Source organism: Xiphophorus hellerii, chromosome 1 (genome assembly GCF_003331165.1).
Source record: "Xiphophorus hellerii strain 12219 chromosome 1, Xiphophorus_hellerii-4.1, whole genome shotgun sequence".
Classification (NCBI taxonomy): domain Eukaryota; kingdom Metazoa; phylum Chordata; class Actinopteri; order Cyprinodontiformes; family Poeciliidae; genus Xiphophorus; species Xiphophorus hellerii.
Genome location: NC_045672.1, coordinates 10269967 through 10289313, shown reverse-complemented (window position 1 = coordinate 10289313; position 19347 = coordinate 10269967). Strand labels below are relative to the sequence as shown.

The following is a 19347-nucleotide window of genomic DNA, read 5'->3' as shown; positions in this document are numbered from 1 at the left end:
GCAGTTATAGAGGTTCATTTGTCTTCCTTACACCGACCTCTCTCTGTGACAGCTCGATATGTCACAGCGATATCTCGAGCATTTCCAGTTATTAGCCTGTTAATGTCAGAACAAAATCACTGTGACAATAGCACAAGTTTAAACAAGTAGTTTTTTTTTTAATGGAAAAGAAAAATGGCCAAAAATACTTTTTTGTTGCATCATAGATACATATCAGGAAATTTGAGATTTAATTAAAAGTTTCCAGATACTCTGTCTAAAAATAACACGATGTGCCACGAAAATTATAACAGGTACATTTATTTTCCAGTATATGCTCCCCACAGGATAAATTGTTGAGAGTCTGATTCATTTTCCCACTGTTGCAAAAAAAATGTAAACATTTATGTGGCATTTTTTCCAATTATTGTCTCAAATTAAGATTTAATTTGAAAAATTATTAAGAAAAATGAATGACTATGAGAATATTTGAAGAAAAATATACTGCTCAAAAAAATAAAGGGAACACTTTAAGTGTTAAACACCTGTTTAAGTGTTCCCTTTATTTTTTTGAGCAGTGTACATTTATTTTCAGGATGTTTACATCTTTATCAGGGGTACCCGTAAGTGTAGAAGTAAGTAAAGATCTCCAGAATAAAATCGCTTCAGTAATTCAACATTACAGTTTTCAACGTTTAAAAAAAAACAAACAAAAAAATTTAAATTATAGTAGTTTTAAATTTTTCTATCTTTTTTTTACTTTTTGTAACAATAAAGTAGCACTGAATTACTTTTCCGCCTGACTAAATATTAGAGTTAATGTTTTTGTTTTTTTTTGCTTAGCATTTCTCCAGATAATAAATTTAATGATTCAACATTCAGAAATAATCTGCGGTAATCACAGTTACTGTTCAGTCCTTTCCCCCATCTCGTTTCTCGCTGCATGTCAGGTAACTCTCCTTTGCAAAGGCTTTAGATTAATAGCCCAAAACAGGATGTGTGTGTTGCAGTGTTAGGATTAATCTGTGTAGTGAATAAATGTAAGGACTTCTGCTCTGCTTGTCATGTGTCAGTATTTTGCATTGTTTGTAGCTCACATGTGTCTGTCAGAGTGTGTGTGTGCAGAACTGCACATGCATGCATATCTGTATGTTTTCAATTTAAATGCATTTGTTTAGCAAAGTGGGTAAAGCATGGACCAGAATGAAATTTTCACTGTATGTTAAACCTGTTCAAAAATTTCAAGGCTTCACAGTATTTACACAAAAGTGTGAAAAAAGTACAGCATGATCTGATTAACTTTATGGGAAAAAAATGCTGCTATAGAAACAGTGATATTACAGATAACACAGGGTTTGACCCCAACTCTTAATCACAGTTAACTCAAGATTCAACGAGGGAAATTATTCCTCAATAAATAGAAAAAAATCATAATTTGAAAACTGTTTTAGTATTTATTGAAATTATCTCAGTCTGATAATAGAATTTGTATGATGTGAAACACATCAGGGTATCAAAAAAGCAAAAACAAGGAAGTCTTTGAGGCTGCAAATGTTATTTCACAGAACTGTAGTTTCCCAACCAGAAACAATTCCCAATAGCCAAATTTCTTTTTTTTTTTTAAAGTGTAGTATCCCTCATTTGCTCAGCTGACCAGCAGTGTGTAGCAACAGCTGTAGCAACACTGTGCTGTGTTCACTCTATGCGTCAAAAACCTGCAGAAATCAGCAGAGTGGATCTTTTGAACTTTATGTGGCTTCTTGTTAAAAAGTTCCCTAAAAAACAACTTAAAACTATTAGATTGTAGTATAATAGTATAACTTTTTATTAACTTGATATATCTTGCTTGCTGCAATTGGTTACAGGATTAATTATAAAATTGTAATAATCAACGATACATTCATTTAGATTATTCTAAATACCATGATTGGTGACAAAAAAAAATCAGTTACTCAGTTTCACATTCAGTTTGGAATAAACCTAATAAAAAAAAAGTGGAATATACTAAATGTGCTTGAAAAATAAGATTATGTAACTGGAGGAAAGGGAGGAATGAGTAGCACCACACAACACAGTGATTGACAGCACTAAGACCTGCTTCCTGGCTCTGACTGGTTATTTTTAGTTAGCACTGGGAGCACAGGGAGAAGGCAAAGGAGCTGAGTTATCTGTCTCAAACCATACTGTCGAGACATAGTGACAGTTTCGACAAATATGTAAAAAATATATTATTTATAAAAGTTACATACTACAGCTTTATCCAACCGCAGATAAAATATGTAAGAATTTAAAAAAAGTCGTTAACTGTTTCTTAAGTTTAAAAATGAGCCTGGGTCAAGCTGTTGTTTTCTCTGCTTTGTGTTTGTGTCTTTGTGTGTAAATTTTGGTGTAATTTTTCTCTCTTACTTGTTTAGATGACGGCATTTGGAGCGTTCCTGCATAAAGGGGCGTTCTGCAGGAAACTACTTCAACCTATTAGACCTGCTGGTCGTCGGCGTGTCTCTCGTCTCCTTTGGTATTCAGTATGTATCCTCCCATTCTCTCTGCATAAATGATTTGCTTTTCTTGGTGAAAATCACATTTTTGCCTACTGTTGTCAGTAGGTTTATTTGAGTAGTTTGAGTTTTAGCTAAAGATATTTCTTGTAGCTGAACATGAACGTGTCTTCTCTCATGTTGGTCCTGTAAATCAGAATAGATTATGACAAGGTTACTTGATTTGCCGAGTAGTATTTCAGATTATCTCAACTTGTTGTGTTTTTACCGCCCTCCGCAGGTCCTCTGCTATCTCAGTGGTGAAGATCCTCCGTGTTTTGCGGGTCCTCCGTCCGCTCAGGGCCATCAACAGAGCCAAAGGCCTGAAAGTAAAAACAAACACTCAGTGAGGCCTGACGCCTGTGTGTTTCTCCACATGAGTGTGTCTGGTTCTCCCTGTGTTCTTAGTGTCTCTGTGAATGCCTGTGGCCCTGTTTCTGATGCAGCTGTGTATTTGAACTGACAGTTCATAACTTGGTCCCTCTGCAGCACGTGGTGCAGTGTGTATTTGTGGCCATCAGAACCATCGGCAACATCATGATTGTCACCACCCTCCTGCAGTTCATGTTTGCTTGCATCGGAGTGCAGCTCTTCAAGGTACAAGAGCACAAAGCCAGGCATGAAATTTGTGCCATAATATTATTTTACGTAAAACCCTGATGTGTTACCCTTGTTGTTTTTAGGGTAAATTCTACCGGTGCACAGATGATGCAAAGTCCAGCCCAGATGAGTGCAAGTTAGTTCTTCTCATCTCTTTCTGGGTCGCAGCTTCTGACTTGCACTTTTGCTTCCAAGGAGCAAGATATGATTTTGCTTTTGGCTCTTTTCCTGCCTAATTGTTAGCATAATAATTTTGTGTTTTATTAGAAACAGTTTTAATGTTTTTTGTTTGAAAAATTAAAAAAAAAATACAATAAAATAACTCTTACATATTAAGTATTCAGGCATAAAAGGCAGCTAAAAGTCAAGGTCTGTCCTGGTACATGGTCAAGGGAACTTGGCAAAGAATCGATTTTAAATCGGACCTTTAAACGTCTTATTGTAAAGTCCTTAAATAATACAGGCTGTCAGTGTCAGTGTTCCTGAACAGCAGACAATTGTATTAGATTATCAGCTGGACTAATGAATCGTTCAGGTCTCAGGTCTTTGCTCAAAGTTTTGTTATTTGAAAATTGTTATGTTTTTGAAGATAAGATCATTTAAGTGCTGTAGTTGTTTTTTAAGCTTGACATTTTTTTTTTTTTACTTGTCCTCTGCTTATCTACCCTCACACTTGTCTAGTGCAGACCTTGGACATGTGGTGACATTCAGGTCAAAGGAAAATAGAGGAAATGAATAGACAAGCAGCCAAAGTTGAAACAAGTATGATGAAAGACCTTCAGAGAGCTTAAAAACTATCAAAGCCATCGTAAAATATTCCAAGAATATCTTGCTGCCTGGAAGCAAATAGTAAAAAACAAGGAGGAAGTTTAAAAGATTTGGACAGTGTTGTGTTTGTACATTAAGTGTCTAAAGATGGTTTTTAAAATAGGGGGACATACATTCTTTACAACAATGGGGACACGGCTCTGCCCATGGTGAAGGAGAGGATCTGGTACAACAGTGACTTCAACTTTGACAACGTCCTCATGGCCATGATGGCCCTGTTCACCGTCTCCACCTTTGAGGGTTGGCCCACGTGAGTATTGGTCCACTGTCGGTTCAAAAACCTAAGCAAAGTGATATCTACAGCTCTATCAAAGCTGATGGTGACTGTTAATGCGCTCTTAAATACGTGTATTCATCTAGTTACTGCTGATGTGTCACAGGGGAATATCTATATGAATAAAGCAGGTTGTGCTCTGTGTTGTAACTGGATCATGTTTGTCCCCACAGTCTGCTGTACAAGGCCATCGACTCTAACAGGGAGAACATGGGCCCCATCTACAACTACCGCATCGAGATCTCCATCTTCTTCATCATCTACATCATCATCATCGCCTTCTTCATGATGAACATCTTCGTTGGTTTCGTCATCGTTACCTTCCAGGAGCAGGGAGAGAAGGAGTACAAGAACTGCGAGCTGGACAAGAACCAGGTCGGTGGCTGCTGAAGAAGATCGGCTTCAGAGGAATCAGTGACTCTCTTTTAGTTTTTCGCTCATGAGTCTGTTTGTCTGTCTGTTCCTTGGCAACACCCTGAACACCGCTACAGCGCCAGTGTGTGGAGTACGCACTGAAAGCTCGTCCTCTGCGCCGCTACATTCCCAAAAATCCCTACCAGTACAAGTTCTGGTACGTGGTCAACTCCACTGGCTTTGAGTACGTCATGTTTGTCCTGATCATTCTCAACACGCTGTGTCTGGCTATTCAGGTAAGTTCTCCTGGTAGGATTTATCATCCTAATTTAAAACACTTGAATTAATATTGAACTTCTTCACATTTTGTCACATTGCCACCATAAGAATTACTATTTGTCTTTGGGGTTTCATTGTGCCAGACCAACACAAAGTAACACATTATGAACCAAAAAAGGAAAAGTTGCATGATTTTCACAATGCATGTGCATTTTGCCCCGGTTATTGTAATTCTCATAAATAAAACTCCAGTGCACCCGGTTGACTTTAGAAGTAATCCAATAAGTGAACAGTCATTTTATGTTTGAATCTCCATATAAATGCAGTTGTTTGTTCCAACATGCATTTGTATTCATCATGCATGAGTTAAATTTTGTAGAACCACTTCTCGCTGTAATCAAAGCTGCAAGTCTTTTGGATTATGTCTCTACCAGCAGCTTTCTATGTCTTGAGACAAAAATAAGATCTGGACTTGTACTGGTCCATTTTAACAGAAGAATATACTTTTCTGTTTTAGGCTGAAAAAAAAAGAACATTCTACATTTTGTGAAATTTATAAAAACAAAAACCGTTTCCTAAAAAATTCAGTGCTTGCGTTTGAATTGGTCAGTTTGTGATTGTAACCATGTCAAATGAATGCTTCTAATGGTCAGCTTGTCTCCCCTCAGCACCATGGCCAGTCTCATCTGTTTAACTACGCCATGGACATCCTCAACATGGTCTTCACAGGAGTCTTCACAGTGGAGATGATCCTGAAGCTCGTTGCCTTCAAACCCAGAGTAAGTGTCTCATCTTGTCCCCTCTGCTTCCTCTCCGTTAGAAAACATTTTATAATCACCCCCCCATAGTCTGATGTTCAGCCCTCACTTTGCCTTTTCCTCGTACCTCATGCTCCCTCCCCTTGTGCTCCGCCTCCCCCCTCCCCTGCTGGGTGTGTATGTCAAATATTCAGGGTTATGTCGGGGACGCCTGGAATGTCTTCGATGCTCTAGTGGTGATCGGCAGTGTAGTCGACATCATACTCAGCCAGGTAGAAAGACGTCAGACTGCGCAGCTCTGTCAGCCCTTCTTCCTGCTCCTCCAGATGTTACTGCTTTTCTCCTTTGAATCCTTCCTAAACCTGTTTCCTTGTTCCTGTCCTTTCCTTCCTGTCCTATCTTTGTGTGGGCCAGTATGTAAACATAAAGGCTTTTTGTGTGTCAGAATCTTTAACCTTCACGTGAATATTCAGTGTGTTACCGACACTGAATATTTTTTACAGTGACCGACAGTGATTGTCGGTCACTGTAAAAGGCAAAAGTTTCAGTGACAGAAACCATACTTATGAAACCAAAAATGTTTTTGATTTATTCTATGTTCCTGTTTCCTTCTTTTAGCTTCAGCATTCATGTAAACAAACAAAAAAAGGATTTATGACAATAACTGCTGTCTGAACTTTAAAGGCTCCCACAAACTCTGACAGGAGGACTCTGACTTTCATCCTGTTTTATTGAAGCTCAACTTTTTGATGTACTTTCTATCTGTCAAACGTCTTTCCTTTCTTACCTTTTCTTCCAACCTGCTTTTTGTCTCTGTCTATCCTCTTTTCTGTGTGTCTCTGTTGCCTGTGCTTGCAGAACTATTTTGCTGATGCATGGAACACGTTTGATGCCTTAATTGTTGTGGGTAGCGTGGTTGACATTGCCATCACTGAGATCAATGTAAGTAATCATCTCTCACACGTCTTTTCTGTGTCGTTCCCTGCAGGAGCGCCTTGTTTTAGCATCAGAGTTGCATTCAAGAGCACAACCTTCTTCTTGTTTTCATTGGATTTTCACAACGTTAGCAACAGATTTTACACACATACACGTAGATATCCTCTTCAGTTGTTTGTTTTAAAAAAAAGAGAGGCGATGATAAGTAGTTGGCGCATCTGTTCAAACTCCATGTTGTTTTTCTTTTGAACAGTTGTCTTAGAATGCAGCTGAGCTCCACTGTCTTACTTGCTATCAGCATTTTTGTTTGCATTCCCTTCAAAAAGCAACAACGTTCAGCGCTGCTGCTGCTGCTGCTGCTGCAAGGTCGCTCCACGTCCTGGTCTGTGACTCATGTTAGCGCTGGTTTCATGCTTCCTTCCAGCTTGTCCGCAGCTAAATGTTGGTTTATCCAGAGTGAGTGGTTGGGGGGAATAAACACACTGCAGACGATTTTTAGTGTAGAAATACAAATTCTACAGAAAGAATTGTGAATGTTTCACCAGAGCATGCTTGCCTTTCATGACACATAGAGGAGGGTTAGTTATTGACCAAAAGCCAGGACATAATTTGGGTCTTGTTTCACATTTTTTACCCCATGAAATGTTTTTACTCATAAGTTGTGATATGCATGTGTTTGTTTGTTTTTTATCCACTGCCTTGTAAAGGTTGCTCACACCTCATTAACGTTTTCACCTTTTGTCACATTACAACCTCAGACTTTTTAATAGGATTTTAATAGAATCTGACATAATAAACTACTAGTGCTGTATAATTATTAATTAAAAGGACAATAGCTCCATCCATCCTCTTACCAACTCTGACCTGCATCCTGAAGAAAAGCATCCCAACATCATGATATTGACACCATCACGCTTCTCCATGGGGATGATGTGCAGTTTAAGTCTTATGGCACAAATAGTGACAAAAAAAGTTACATTTTAGTTTAATCTTAACAGAACAAATTCTTCCACACTATTGTTGTGTCCCCTACATACAGATAAATAATACGTAATTTGTAAAAAACAAACAATAATGACTATGTATTATTTTCCTTCCACCTCACAGGCATTACTTTGTGTTGGTCTAAGATTCCAGTGAAGTATACTTAAGTGCATAATGACAAAGTATGAAAAGGTTTAAGGGGAATAAAAGTGTTTACAAGGCATTTTTACATATTCGGTGTTCCTCTAGATGTGTCAAAGCTTTTGCATGAGAAGCTCTACATTGCTGATGAAGTTCTCTCAGATAAATTGTAAAAGTTTTCTGCCTGTCATGTATGTGAAAAGATGTTGCAGAAAACAAAAGTAGCGTAAAAATGTGAAGAATGGTTTGAAGCTGTGCAGCTGCAACTCGAATTAACGTTAGACTTCTGGTTTCAAGTCGGCAGCCATTCCTGTTGTCAAGGTGATAGAGGATCCAGGGGTAAGAATAAGCCCCACCTCTTTTGTCAAGAACATCATCCCTCTGTTGTCATCTGAAAGCAAAAGCATCCACATTGTTCTGTTGTGACAGTTTTTGTGAAGAGATTGTTTAAAAATCAATAAGATGCTTTTATGAATTATAGAAATTGTTGTAAGTTAAGTATTACAGTTTGTGTTTGAATTGTCAGTATTCCTCACTGTCACAGTCTTGTTATGGCTCTTTCTGGTTTGTTGCATTTTGGCATAAGTTCCACTTCGACCCTGCATCTCATCTTGTCCGGGCGCATGGCATGATGGCACACAGGATAACACAGAGATGGTTTTTGTTATACATTACAAATGTTTGACTAAAGTCCTTAAAGACAGATTGCCAACCATTTCTGTTTAAGTGTGACATGGTTGTCTAGTTCAAAGCCAGGCTAATCCTCATGTTGTAGTTTTAAGACATGGTTTGTTTAGCCTGTATTTTTTGGGATATTCTGTCTGTTTTAATCAGCCATTGTGTGTAAGTCATTCAGGTCTGTTAATGCTATGCGGTGTAACTCTCAGTAAGACTGCATGCAGGTTGGTTGTTGTCATAAAGCAGGACAATAATACTTAACAGCTTTTGGATCCACCTCCTTGTTAGTTTTTTGCTCATTTTTAGTTCATTCATGCATATTGAATGGGTGCATGTGTCACTGACTGCATGAATGAATGAGTAATGCGAAGCCCCAAATACTGCGGCACAAGCTAGTGCCGTTTGCTTATTGGTGTCTTGGTTCCTCTTCACATCCAGAACACAGAGGACAGCGCTCGCATCTCCATCACCTTCTTCCGCCTGTTCAGGGTGATGCGACTGGTCAAACTCCTGAGCAGAGGGGAAGGAATCAGGACTCTGCTGTGGACCTTCATCAAGTCTTTCCAGGTGAAGTCTCAGAGCATGCAGAGTTGTGAAAAAGTATTTGCAATCTCACAATCAGTGATGTTTGTGGCGTAGAAACAATATAATGCAAATGTAGCAGAAGAGAAAATCGTGGACATGAGCTGCTATCGCAGAAACAAAAAAAAATTATCCTGCAATCAACGAAGCTCAGTGTTTGCTTAGTCTGCTCTGTGCTAATTAGACAGAGTTAGACTGTCACAGAGTTTCTCACCTGGAGTCTGGAAACCAATGTTTCTGACTCAGGTTTAAGATTAAGACCAAAAACCTTTGACACATTGAAAATGGAGGAGCGCTGTATTCTTATCTAAACCCTCCCTCAGCTCCAGTAGACTGAAATTACAACAATCCTCAGGTGAATGCAAAAGGAAGTTAATAATTTTCCCTAGGTTATACAAATAATTAAAAGGAGTTATTTTCTGAAAAACCACTAGGATCTTGTAAAAGTCAAATATAACTACGCAGATTAGCAGGAATGCTTATTGCTACAAAGCTGTTATCATGTGTCCAGCCATACAAAATATCTCTGCAATTTGTGTCTAAATTCGTAACTTCATAGTATTTTGTCTGTTTGCTTAGCCAAAAACTCTTAACAACTTTGATATACGCTGCAGAAAATAAACTCAATAATACTTTTTATTTTTTTTATTCCACAATAGGCTCTTCCATATGTTGCCCTCCTCATAGCCATGCTGTTCTTCATCTATGCTGTCATCGGGATGCAGGTAATCTTGTCTGACATGTAGACAGATGTTTGGAAAAACTTTCTCATCCTCTACATGGCTAGTTCCAAATATCCCTATTTCTTTTAAGGATCCTATCTGTTACTGTAGCTTTTGAATCTTACTTTAGCAGATTCTGCTTTTAGGTGTTTGGAAAAATAGCAATGGTGGACGGAACCCAAATCAACCGCAACAACAACTTCCAAACCTTTCCCCAAGCCGTCCTGATGCTGTTCAGGTTTGCACATTTTGCAACTTGGTTGGCACAATTATTATCAATACTAAGTAAATATGTGTAGCAGCTGTGTAAGTCACTTTTCTTATTCTGTGTCAGATGTGCTACGGGGGAGGCGTGGCAGGAGATCATGCTGGCCTGTCTGCCGGGGAAGCTGTGCGACTCGGAGTCCGACTACAACCCGGGAGAGGAGAAAACCTGCGGCAGCAACTTTGCTATAATCTACTTCATCAGTTTCTACATGCTCTGCGCCTTCCTGGTACTCCTCTGGACGTCTCACCATTTTCCATTGCCCGTCATGTGTTTACCACAGACCTAAACAGTCATCCAGATTGATGAAATGGTTAAAAAAATACTGGATGTTCTTGTTTCAGATTATCAACCTCTTTGTTGCGGTCATTATGGATAACTTTGATTATCTGACTCGTGATTGGTCCATTCTTGGCCCTCACCATCTGGATGAATTTAAAAGGATATGGTCTGAATATGATCCTGAAGCCAAGTAAGGGCAAAAAACCCAACATTTTGAATAAATTTTTTCCTGAATAGTTTATTTTTTTGATAATTCTTGGAACCTGTTAAAGCCTTTCCTTTTCACGTAATGTGTTCTTAGGGGTAGGATTAAACATCTTGATGTGGTTACCCTGTTGAGGAGGATCCAGCCTCCGTTGGGCTTTGGCAAACTCTGTCCTCACAGAGTCGCCTGTAAGGTGGGTTTATACAACTCACAATCTCATATTTGCAGGAAAAAAAACCCTCCTCCCTTTACACTGATGCGTCTAAATTAATATGAAGTTTGAATTCTGCTGCAGCGACTGGTGGCAATGAACATGCCGCTCAACAGTGATGGGACCGTCATGTTTAACGCCACCTTGTTTGCTTTAGTCCGCACCGCCCTTAAGATCAAGACTGAGGGTGAGTCTACAGCTCAGGTTGTCAAAATCCTGCAAAATTATTATTATTATTTTATTTTCTCATTGATTATTGCTGCATGGCAGAACAATAACAACAAATATGAAAACTGTTAGGTTAGAGGTCATGATGTTGTTCATTTAGAAAGATGCATGATCCATGTTATGCCACCAGAGGGAGTTCAGTTCCACCCAATTCAATAGCTGAGAGTCTGTCATCAGACGGTGTTCGTAAGTTTAACTCATTTATTACCACTGTAACATTTTCACTATCTCTGAAGGTAACTTGGAGCAAGCCAACGAGGAGCTGAGAGCTGTAATCAAGAAGATCTGGAAGAGGACCAGCATGAAGCTGCTGGATCAAGTAGTGCCTCCTGCAGGCGGTCAGTGGTCATTACACTCAGGAAAACGCTTTCTGAGACCCAGTCAAGTAAAAACATACAAATGTGTGAAATGTGGGCTGAAAGAAATTTTAAATAGACAGAGTATTTGTTAGGAACAAAAATGACATTCATTGAATGGGGAGTAACAAATATAACGCAATATGATTAAAGGAAACAGAAGCAAACAACTTTCATATGTTATTTTTTAAATAATATGTGGGTCACTAGTTAAAATTAATTGTTGATTCTGTAATTTTCTCAATACATGCTCAAGAAACATACCTTCAGTAATAATTATTTAACAGCTCTCTGCGTGTTGCAGAGAAACCACACATTTTTGAACCCACAATCCTAATAGTCTGTTTGACCGCTTGCCTTACCAATTCTGGGCATTTACAATTCTGTATAAAAAAATTAAGGGTTCATTTAATTGATCAAAAGCTCCAAATTACTTGGATATATTTATTGTTGGTTATTGTAGCTCGTGTCTTAAATGTTTACTGTTAGAAATCTGCTGTGTCTGGAACTTCTCCATGTTTGTTATTCTGCTTAAAAGTGACTTCCTGTGTCTGAGTAGTTTTTGCGGCTTCCACACTTTGTTTGCTTTAGTTAGTCAGAATCAGTTATGCTGCATGTTTTTGTGCTTTAATTTATGAATCCTTTTCTCTTTTTTCTCTTTTCTTTTGCTTATGCTTGTTTTTTTTGTTTTTTTTTTGCAAAGTGTCTCTCTTCCACAGCTTTCTCCGCTTTCAGTTGCTGGCATTGTTTTTCTTCTCTTTCTGCCGTCCTGAGCTCTCTGGAGTAGTTCTGCTTTGGTCTGGTGGCATGAAACTAGTGATACCTCTTTAAAAAGAAAAAAAAAAAAACTTCGACAAGCTCTGTACAGAAAAAGAACCAATGGTCCGCTTATGTACTCTTCTCACTATGAATTTAATGAATAACTTTAAAACTTTAAGGCACATATTACACAAATATCTAATTGAAATACTACTGATATTTTTTCTTAAGATAAGGCTTATCTTAAGTGTAAATTAAAAATACAGGACTCATACTAATTTCTGCAGTAGTTATTGGTTCTTTTTCTGAGCAGAGCCTATTGAAGTTTCTTTCTGGTTGTTTCAGGTGAGGTAGAGACGCTTTTTCTTCTCAAACTATTCAAGTAACAAACACTTCCATCCTAAAGCGTCCACTTCCATGTGTCACCTTTGCTTGACCCCATTCTGGCAATAAGAGGGTCAAAGAAAGGTCGTAACAACTTTTGAAGGGAACTCTACTACCCACCATGATTCAGCTGCGTTTTGTTTTTCCGCTCTGCTCCCCATTCTGCTTCAGCAACAGCTTATCTGAGGAATCAGACTCATACCTGATGAGCCTCCCTGCATGGCAAATAGAACAAGCTTGTAGTCACAGCTTCCTCCGGGGTGAACATCCTTTGTTCATTCTGCAAACCGTCATGATTGATAGTGTAGATCTGACTCTGATTTCCCCGTGCTCTGCTGTTGCATGCGCTTCCTGCTGCAGATTATGTTGCTCCAAGAAATGTAAAAAAAACAAAAAAACATCAACTTTTTTTTCTCTTTAATTCATGATGGACAAATTGTGTTTTTCTATGACATGAAGCAACAGGAGAGTTTTAAAATGCATTTGCAAATGATTAGATCTTTCTTTGTATAAACACAGTAAATTATTTGGCAGTAGAATGTTCCAGGCATGATTTCTTGATTGACTGGTGAAATTGTCCACAACGATTGGTCTTCTTATCTCCTGGAGTGTTTTGTACACAAAGAATAAGTTCAGTACTTTGGAGACGGGTTTTAACATTTTGGTACAACCCCAAATGTTCTGAAAAAATTTGAAAAGGTTGCATGAGTCTGAAAAATGGCAAAGCACAAATGTGGATCCACCAAACTAAATGGCAAACAGACAGTACTTTAGAGTGCAAATATATTTGAAGACAAAAACTGGAGAAAGTCGTACAAAACAATTTGAATGGATCTAAAATGTTTCCCGTTTCGGTGTTTAATAATATTAAATAGTTCAGAGATGATGAAGTGTATTTGTGCATAAAGGGCAATTTACGGGCAATTTCTGTTAATTGGCCTCTAGTCTTAAGTTTTTCATAAAGCTCTCGCCTACTGGTAGAGGATTTAATTGATTCTAATTTATTTTTAAGAACTGCAATTAACAGGACAACTGTGTGCAAGAGGAGTCATACCAGCTTTTGCTGATATTTTTAAACAAACACAAAGCGATTACTAAATTGGGATTTTTTAGCTGTTCTGAAAAAAAAACTGATTTATTGCTTAATGTTAGCATTAATAATTGTAAACATCAGTATCCAGGTGCATTCTTCATTGTGCCTGAATTCTCATTTTAAATTTAACTTTGCCTAAAATCTGCTAATATTTCTGAATGCGTCATATTTCATTACAGACACAGATTGTAAGCATAAGAAACAAACACAACAGACAAACCCCGTCTTTAAGTGTCAGCCGGACACAACTAGAAATAGCTACCTACGTATCTCCTCTGGAGACACTTCCGAGCGAAGAAGTGTCGTTGGTCGTGCAAAATGCTTCGGGGAGAATTGGTGGGTTTAAAATAAGATCAATGTTTGACCAGCTATGTGTGTATGATGGGTTTGTCTGCTTCAAACCGTCGATGTAAGAATGCTGTCACGTTAAGACTGTGGACACAAACTTCTCAAAGCGGGATTTTACTTCAACTGGTCACATATTAAAAAAAATTACAGACCCCTGCACTGATCTTACGTTAAATGTTTAAGAATCCCTGTTGATCTTTAAACACAAACTCTTTTATGGGATTCCAGTCAGAACCAACCCACGACCATACTTGGCATTCCCCAACACATGGCTCTAACTTTAGACACACACTTTCTGTATTTGGCATCCCTCACTCTGTGGCGTCGACTATCATTAGGCACATTCAGGCTGTATTTCTGTATTTCTGGTCCCTCTCAGACTCCAGGGTACTTTTTGAATGTCGTGTGTTTGGCATCGGCTCGGCTTACAGCAGAATATCAGCGCTGAGGTGTTTGGGTCCTGATGTGGGAGGCTTCTGGTGTGTTTTGTCTGTGCACTTAGATGACGAGGTAACTGTGGGGAAGTTCTATGCCACCTTCCTGATACAGGACTACTTCAGAAAATTCAAGAGGCGCAAAGAGCAAGGTCTGGTGGGAAGGAGGTCTTGGGAGAACACCACTCTGGCCTTGCAGGTGAGTAAAAACAGTTTGGCAAACTTTTTGCAAATGGGGACTAAAGAAATCAAATAATTTAAAAAATTACATTATTTAATTGAATTCCTAAATGTAGTGCCTTTTTAAATGTCCCACTTAAGAACATTTTGTACATTTAAATGTGGAGTTATGCGTTTTTGTTTTAATAATTTTCCATTTTTTTTTAATTGCTCAGGTGAAACAAACATTTTTAGGGCATTAAATAATTTCTTGAATTTATTTTCTCAAATAGAAAACAATACTCTACACTAAACTTATTCCGTGGTAACTAGGATATGATTGACTGAATATGATGAATGCTAGGTCTTATAACAAGATTTGTTTGTTTTTGCCTTTGCTGATGCGGATGAGAAGGAACTTTTGAACATAGCGTGACAACGAGAAAAAAAATCTGACAGATTCTGAGGAACTCCAATCACCACCATGTCCCATTCTCACGATGGAGAAACTCTTTCCCTGTCAGTGATCAGCTGCACAGATTTGGGATTCCTTGGAACAATGGGCTAATAAAACCGTATAATGACTGACAATCATGTGGCCTGTTTGGTAGTTTTGGTGTGTTTAGTTTGGTGCTTTTTCTCGTGGGTCACAAAGTTATTATTTTTTTAATTACACAAAAACATACTTATTGTGATTTTTTTTGGTTTGTTGGTATTTTTATTTGCTTAATGATAAACTAAACATGAACTATTTTAATGACAATTCATTCATTCATTAAAAAAAAAATCTTTGTACAGCCAAAACGTAAACAGTCACAAATCTTTGCATTATTATTATTATTATTTTCTTTTTTTTTTTAAAGGCATACAATTTTCAAAATTTTTTGTATTGATTTTTTTATTAATGCATAACATTTTATGCTATCCTTAAAAAGGGAGAAGAAATAAAATCTTTCAATTAAAATAGTTTATATGGTTGTACTGTGGAATAATAATGCTGAGCCATGGAAACGACTGAATGCCTCTGATTACTTTAATCAGATTAATTGTTAGAGATGATGGCAATAAAAATAAAGTATCTCAATAAATACATAGCCAGATCTGAGGAAACAAGCAGGTTTCCAAATATCAACACTCAGTATTTTCCATGACGAACAAACACACCCACACAGGAATGTCTTTTTTGTCAAAGTCATTCTTTGGCTTGTTATCTCCTAATCTTCTAAAGTGATTCTGTAAAGTCGGGCTTAACTTTTACTGTAGCCTTAAAGTTATAGTACTCACACCTACTATAAAATTATTCCTTAAACTTTGTTTAAATCCACGTTTTAGTCCTCTACATTCATAATTCTCACATCTTAGAGTTGTTCGTACTTTGCAGGCCGGCTTGCGCACCCTTCACGACATTGGACCAGAAATTCGCCGAGCCATATCATGTGACCTACAGGAGGAGGGGCTTGTAGATGGAACGGCAGAGGAAGAAGAGGAGATTTATCGGGTAAAAAACACAAATAAAAATCATGTGTATTCTAAAGGAGGCCTGTTATTCAAATATTGTCTGTTTGCAATATTTTGCAAACAGACAATAAGTCATTTTCACATTTAAAACATTAAATTGGGGGGTGTGGCCAACAGCACTTATTTGCATATGTGTGACGTCCTAAGGAAGCTCAAACTGATTTCACCTCATCTCAGAGTATGAGGTGAAAACTCAAACTCTGAGGAGGACTTTTTGCAAAAAATGTAATGAATATGTTTTGTACAGCCCATATGCTAACCTGTTTAAGGAAGCATAATAGGTCTCCTTTAGTGTTTTAATGTACGCTTTGTCTGATTGTAAAAAATAAGATGGTTGGTTGAGACTGTTCAAAATAGAAAAAGTGGATTAGTCAATTTACAATCAAGTAATCTGGTTTGTTGGTCTTTGTTTTTTGTTGTTAATGTCTGTTATTTTCTCAAAGCGCAACGGCGGCCTTTTTGGGAATCACTGTTAACCACGTTGGCATGGATCATCCCCAGCCCACTACCGTCACGCAGCGCCCCTTACAGATCCTGCCCATCTACTGCACTCCCTCTGCCGCGCCCACTCAGATTTGCAGGAGAGCCAGCAGCAGCGACAAGGAAGGAGAGACGGAGATGAACTCCTCACCCATCCACTACAACCATCATCATTCCCCTCATCTGTACGATTATCCTCACTGTAACTCCACCTCCCCTCAGTCCCCAATACCCTCCAACGCCAACCTCAACAACGCCAACGTGCCCTCGCTTCTCTCGATGTCCTCTGGGAGGCAGCAGAAGTGTTTATTGCAGAGATGTCGCCCGTCTTCAGCAAGAAATAAGTCATCAACGTCTTACAGCAGGGGATTGCACAACAAGCAGTGGAAGTCCCACTCCACAAGGTGGGTTACAGAAACAGCATTATGTTTTAGTTGACCTGTATTCACAGCTTTGGTCAAAATAGTAGTAGTCCAACATCATTAAGACTTATAAAACTATTATTTTGACCTCAACTAAAAAATACATCTAAGAGGTAAATTATTATGACCAGTTTATTCTGTAGAGTGAATTCTTCTGATCGTGCAATCCGTCAAGGTACCTACCAAAGACGGATTGCAGTTCTTGTGTAAAAATCTGGAATTGAATCTGTTGAAAAAAATGTAAAACTTTCACATTTTCTCTTGTTTCCATTGCTCTGCTTATACCATTCTTCTCTGCCTGAATCGCCTCGTCCTTCTTTACATGGATCAGGACGCGCTACTATGAGGCCTATATTAGGTATGTAACCAGTGCAGCCACTGAAATGACATACAACTTACAGCTTCACAACTTTTGATGCCAAATCTGTTTTGGTTCAATTTGGAGTCATGCTGATAAAATCTGACATCTTTGCTCTCAATCTAGCCTGGTAAAAATCGGCCTCTTGTTCTACAGCATTTGCTTTGTGCAGAGGGGCTGTAAGCCAGAATTTCTTTTGCCATTGGCCAGGCTCCGCTCAATCTAGACGAAAGATTCTAAGAAACTTTAATCAAATAACAAACTGGGTCCAGTACAATGAGTGGAATTTAAAATAACCCAAATTACAGTATGTCTGTGCGATTTTGCTAACAGGTCAAAAAATGGCGGAGCGCTTCACCCGACCATTCGCCGAGAGGAGCCAGGTGGCAGGGACAGCGATGAAGAGCGGGCGTCTGGGGAATACTTCAGTGGGGAGGAATTTCACGAAGACGACATCATGCTTACCAAGGACAGGTTATCCAAGTCGGACTTCCATGACTCTGCAGACGGAGATTTGGACCATTTCAGGGACGACTGTGAGTCTGAAGGTTACTGTGACGACGACAAGCAGCCTATATGCCAGGATGACCGGCGGTCGCCCAGGAGATGGTTTTTACCATCCCCCCAAGGTTCAGCTGCTTTCACTTTAATATTGCTTTTATCATTAAGCTGTTTGAGTGGATTGAAATTTTTTAGATCTGCAAATACTTAAACATTTGACTCAAAGTACCTTCATATTATAGAATTGATATATTTTAAATGAATTTATAGTAAATTGCAGTGCATATGTTATATTTGATTTGACTATTCTGTATAAAATCTTAATTGTTTCCTCTTTTTCATTTGACATTATAAAATAAATAATATGTTCTTTGACTATGCCAGCCTCAAAAACCCTGAGTTTGAAAGAGTTTCACTTCTTGCTTCCTCTAAGCCTGCAACACACCAACATTCAGCTTTGAGTGTCTTCGCAGAAGAAGTAGCATAGATGAAGCTCCTCCATCTCCATCATGCACAGCTCTTCCACTGCACCTGGTGCAGCAGCAGGTACACCTACGCCTGTACTGTGAGGAGTTGGAAACGAGTGAAATGTGGCTGATGCCCCGATAGAAACCTGTTTCGTCTCCTCTCTCCCAGTTCAGGTGATGGCGGTAGCTGGTCTGGACGCCGCCAGGATCGCACGTCTGTCTCCCACCAGGTCGCTACGCTCGTGGGCCACGCCTCCCGCCTCCCCCATCAGCCGTGACTGCGGCCCCTGCTACACCCCACTCATACAGGTCTGGTCGACGCTGATCGACCGTCTGCATTGCTGTAGAAAGTGAAATGTTAAAATCAGGGGGTCCACACATGTCTAGAAAGTCTGGGACTTTTTCATCTCAGTCACATGGAATTTCCTGTCAGACTTGTGTCATCCATATTGCGTTTTGTGATTTGAGGTGGATGAGGCTACCAGTATCTAGCTGCTAATGTACCCTGGCTAGCTAGCTAGCTTTTTTCCGTCTATTGTGAATTTTTGTATAGAGCCGTATGCAGTGTGAGAAGCACAAACAGTGCTGCCAAGAGCCACAAACAAACCCAGGAAATTCCAAATTTTTTGCTATGCTTGACCAGTCCCTGGGTTTGCAGTTCTATTAGGTCTTAAATTGAATTTAAGATGGCGTTAAAAAGGTCTTTAAAAGTCTTAAATTTGACATACTTAAACCTGTGGATACCCTGAAAACAATGTCTTAAAAACAGCCAGGGAACTCATGAGTTTTAGAAATTCAAAATGTATGTGGGTTTAGAAATTTAAACTGTAACAAAAGCTGATCACATCTTTATTCATACATTGAAACCAAATAATATTATTAACTTATGTTTTTGGCTGTTGTTAAAATTAAAACTCAATCTCTGCTGTTGCCTTATGGTTTTCGTAAAGGCTAAAGTGTGTAATGTGTGTGTTCAGGTGGACTGGCGCAGTACTGGCAGTGTGGGCAGCATCCCTGGGGCCGTGAAGAGGAGTTCTTGGTACACCGACTGCCAGGACGGCCTGCCCAGCCGTAGCCACTCACCGTCACGGCTGCAGCTACCCGCAGAAAGCTGCTCACACTTCCTGCAAAACAGAGGCAGCGCTAGCAGTCTGGTGGAGGCTGTGAGTAAATCAGTAACTTAATGTTGCTCAGCTTCCGGGGCAGGTCAGCAGGTGACTTGAAAAGA

At 39.0% G+C, this 19347-nt stretch overlaps 1 protein-coding gene across 1 annotated transcript in view; it reads left to right on the top strand.

Annotated features, from left to right (window-relative positions):
* The window catches only part of cacna1db (calcium channel, voltage-dependent, L type, alpha 1D subunit, b), a 75833-nt gene that overhangs the window by 51421 nt on the left and 5065 nt on the right, over positions 1-19347 (top strand). Inside the window, 29 exon segments of the mRNA XM_032570995.1 lie at positions 2394-2438; positions 2440-2501; positions 2755-2842; positions 3003-3110; positions 3197-3249; positions 4045-4191; positions 4389-4590; positions 4707-4865; positions 5517-5627; positions 5801-5878; positions 6465-6548; positions 7965-8006; positions 8784-8912; positions 9587-9652; positions 9796-9887; positions 9984-10143; positions 10259-10386; positions 10498-10594; positions 10697-10799; positions 11077-11178; positions 14283-14413; positions 15755-15871; positions 16335-16361; positions 16363-16775; positions 17125-17151; positions 17485-17780; positions 18086-18198; positions 18294-18428; positions 19097-19282. Of these exon segments, the coding sequence (XP_032426886.1) occupies positions 2394-2438; positions 2440-2501; positions 2755-2842; positions 3003-3110; positions 3197-3249; positions 4045-4191; positions 4389-4590; positions 4707-4865; positions 5517-5627; positions 5801-5878; positions 6465-6548; positions 7965-8006; positions 8784-8912; positions 9587-9652; positions 9796-9887; positions 9984-10143; positions 10259-10386; positions 10498-10594; positions 10697-10799; positions 11077-11178; positions 14283-14413; positions 15755-15871; positions 16335-16361; positions 16363-16775; positions 17125-17151; positions 17485-17780; positions 18086-18198; positions 18294-18428; positions 19097-19282 (3501 nt within the window).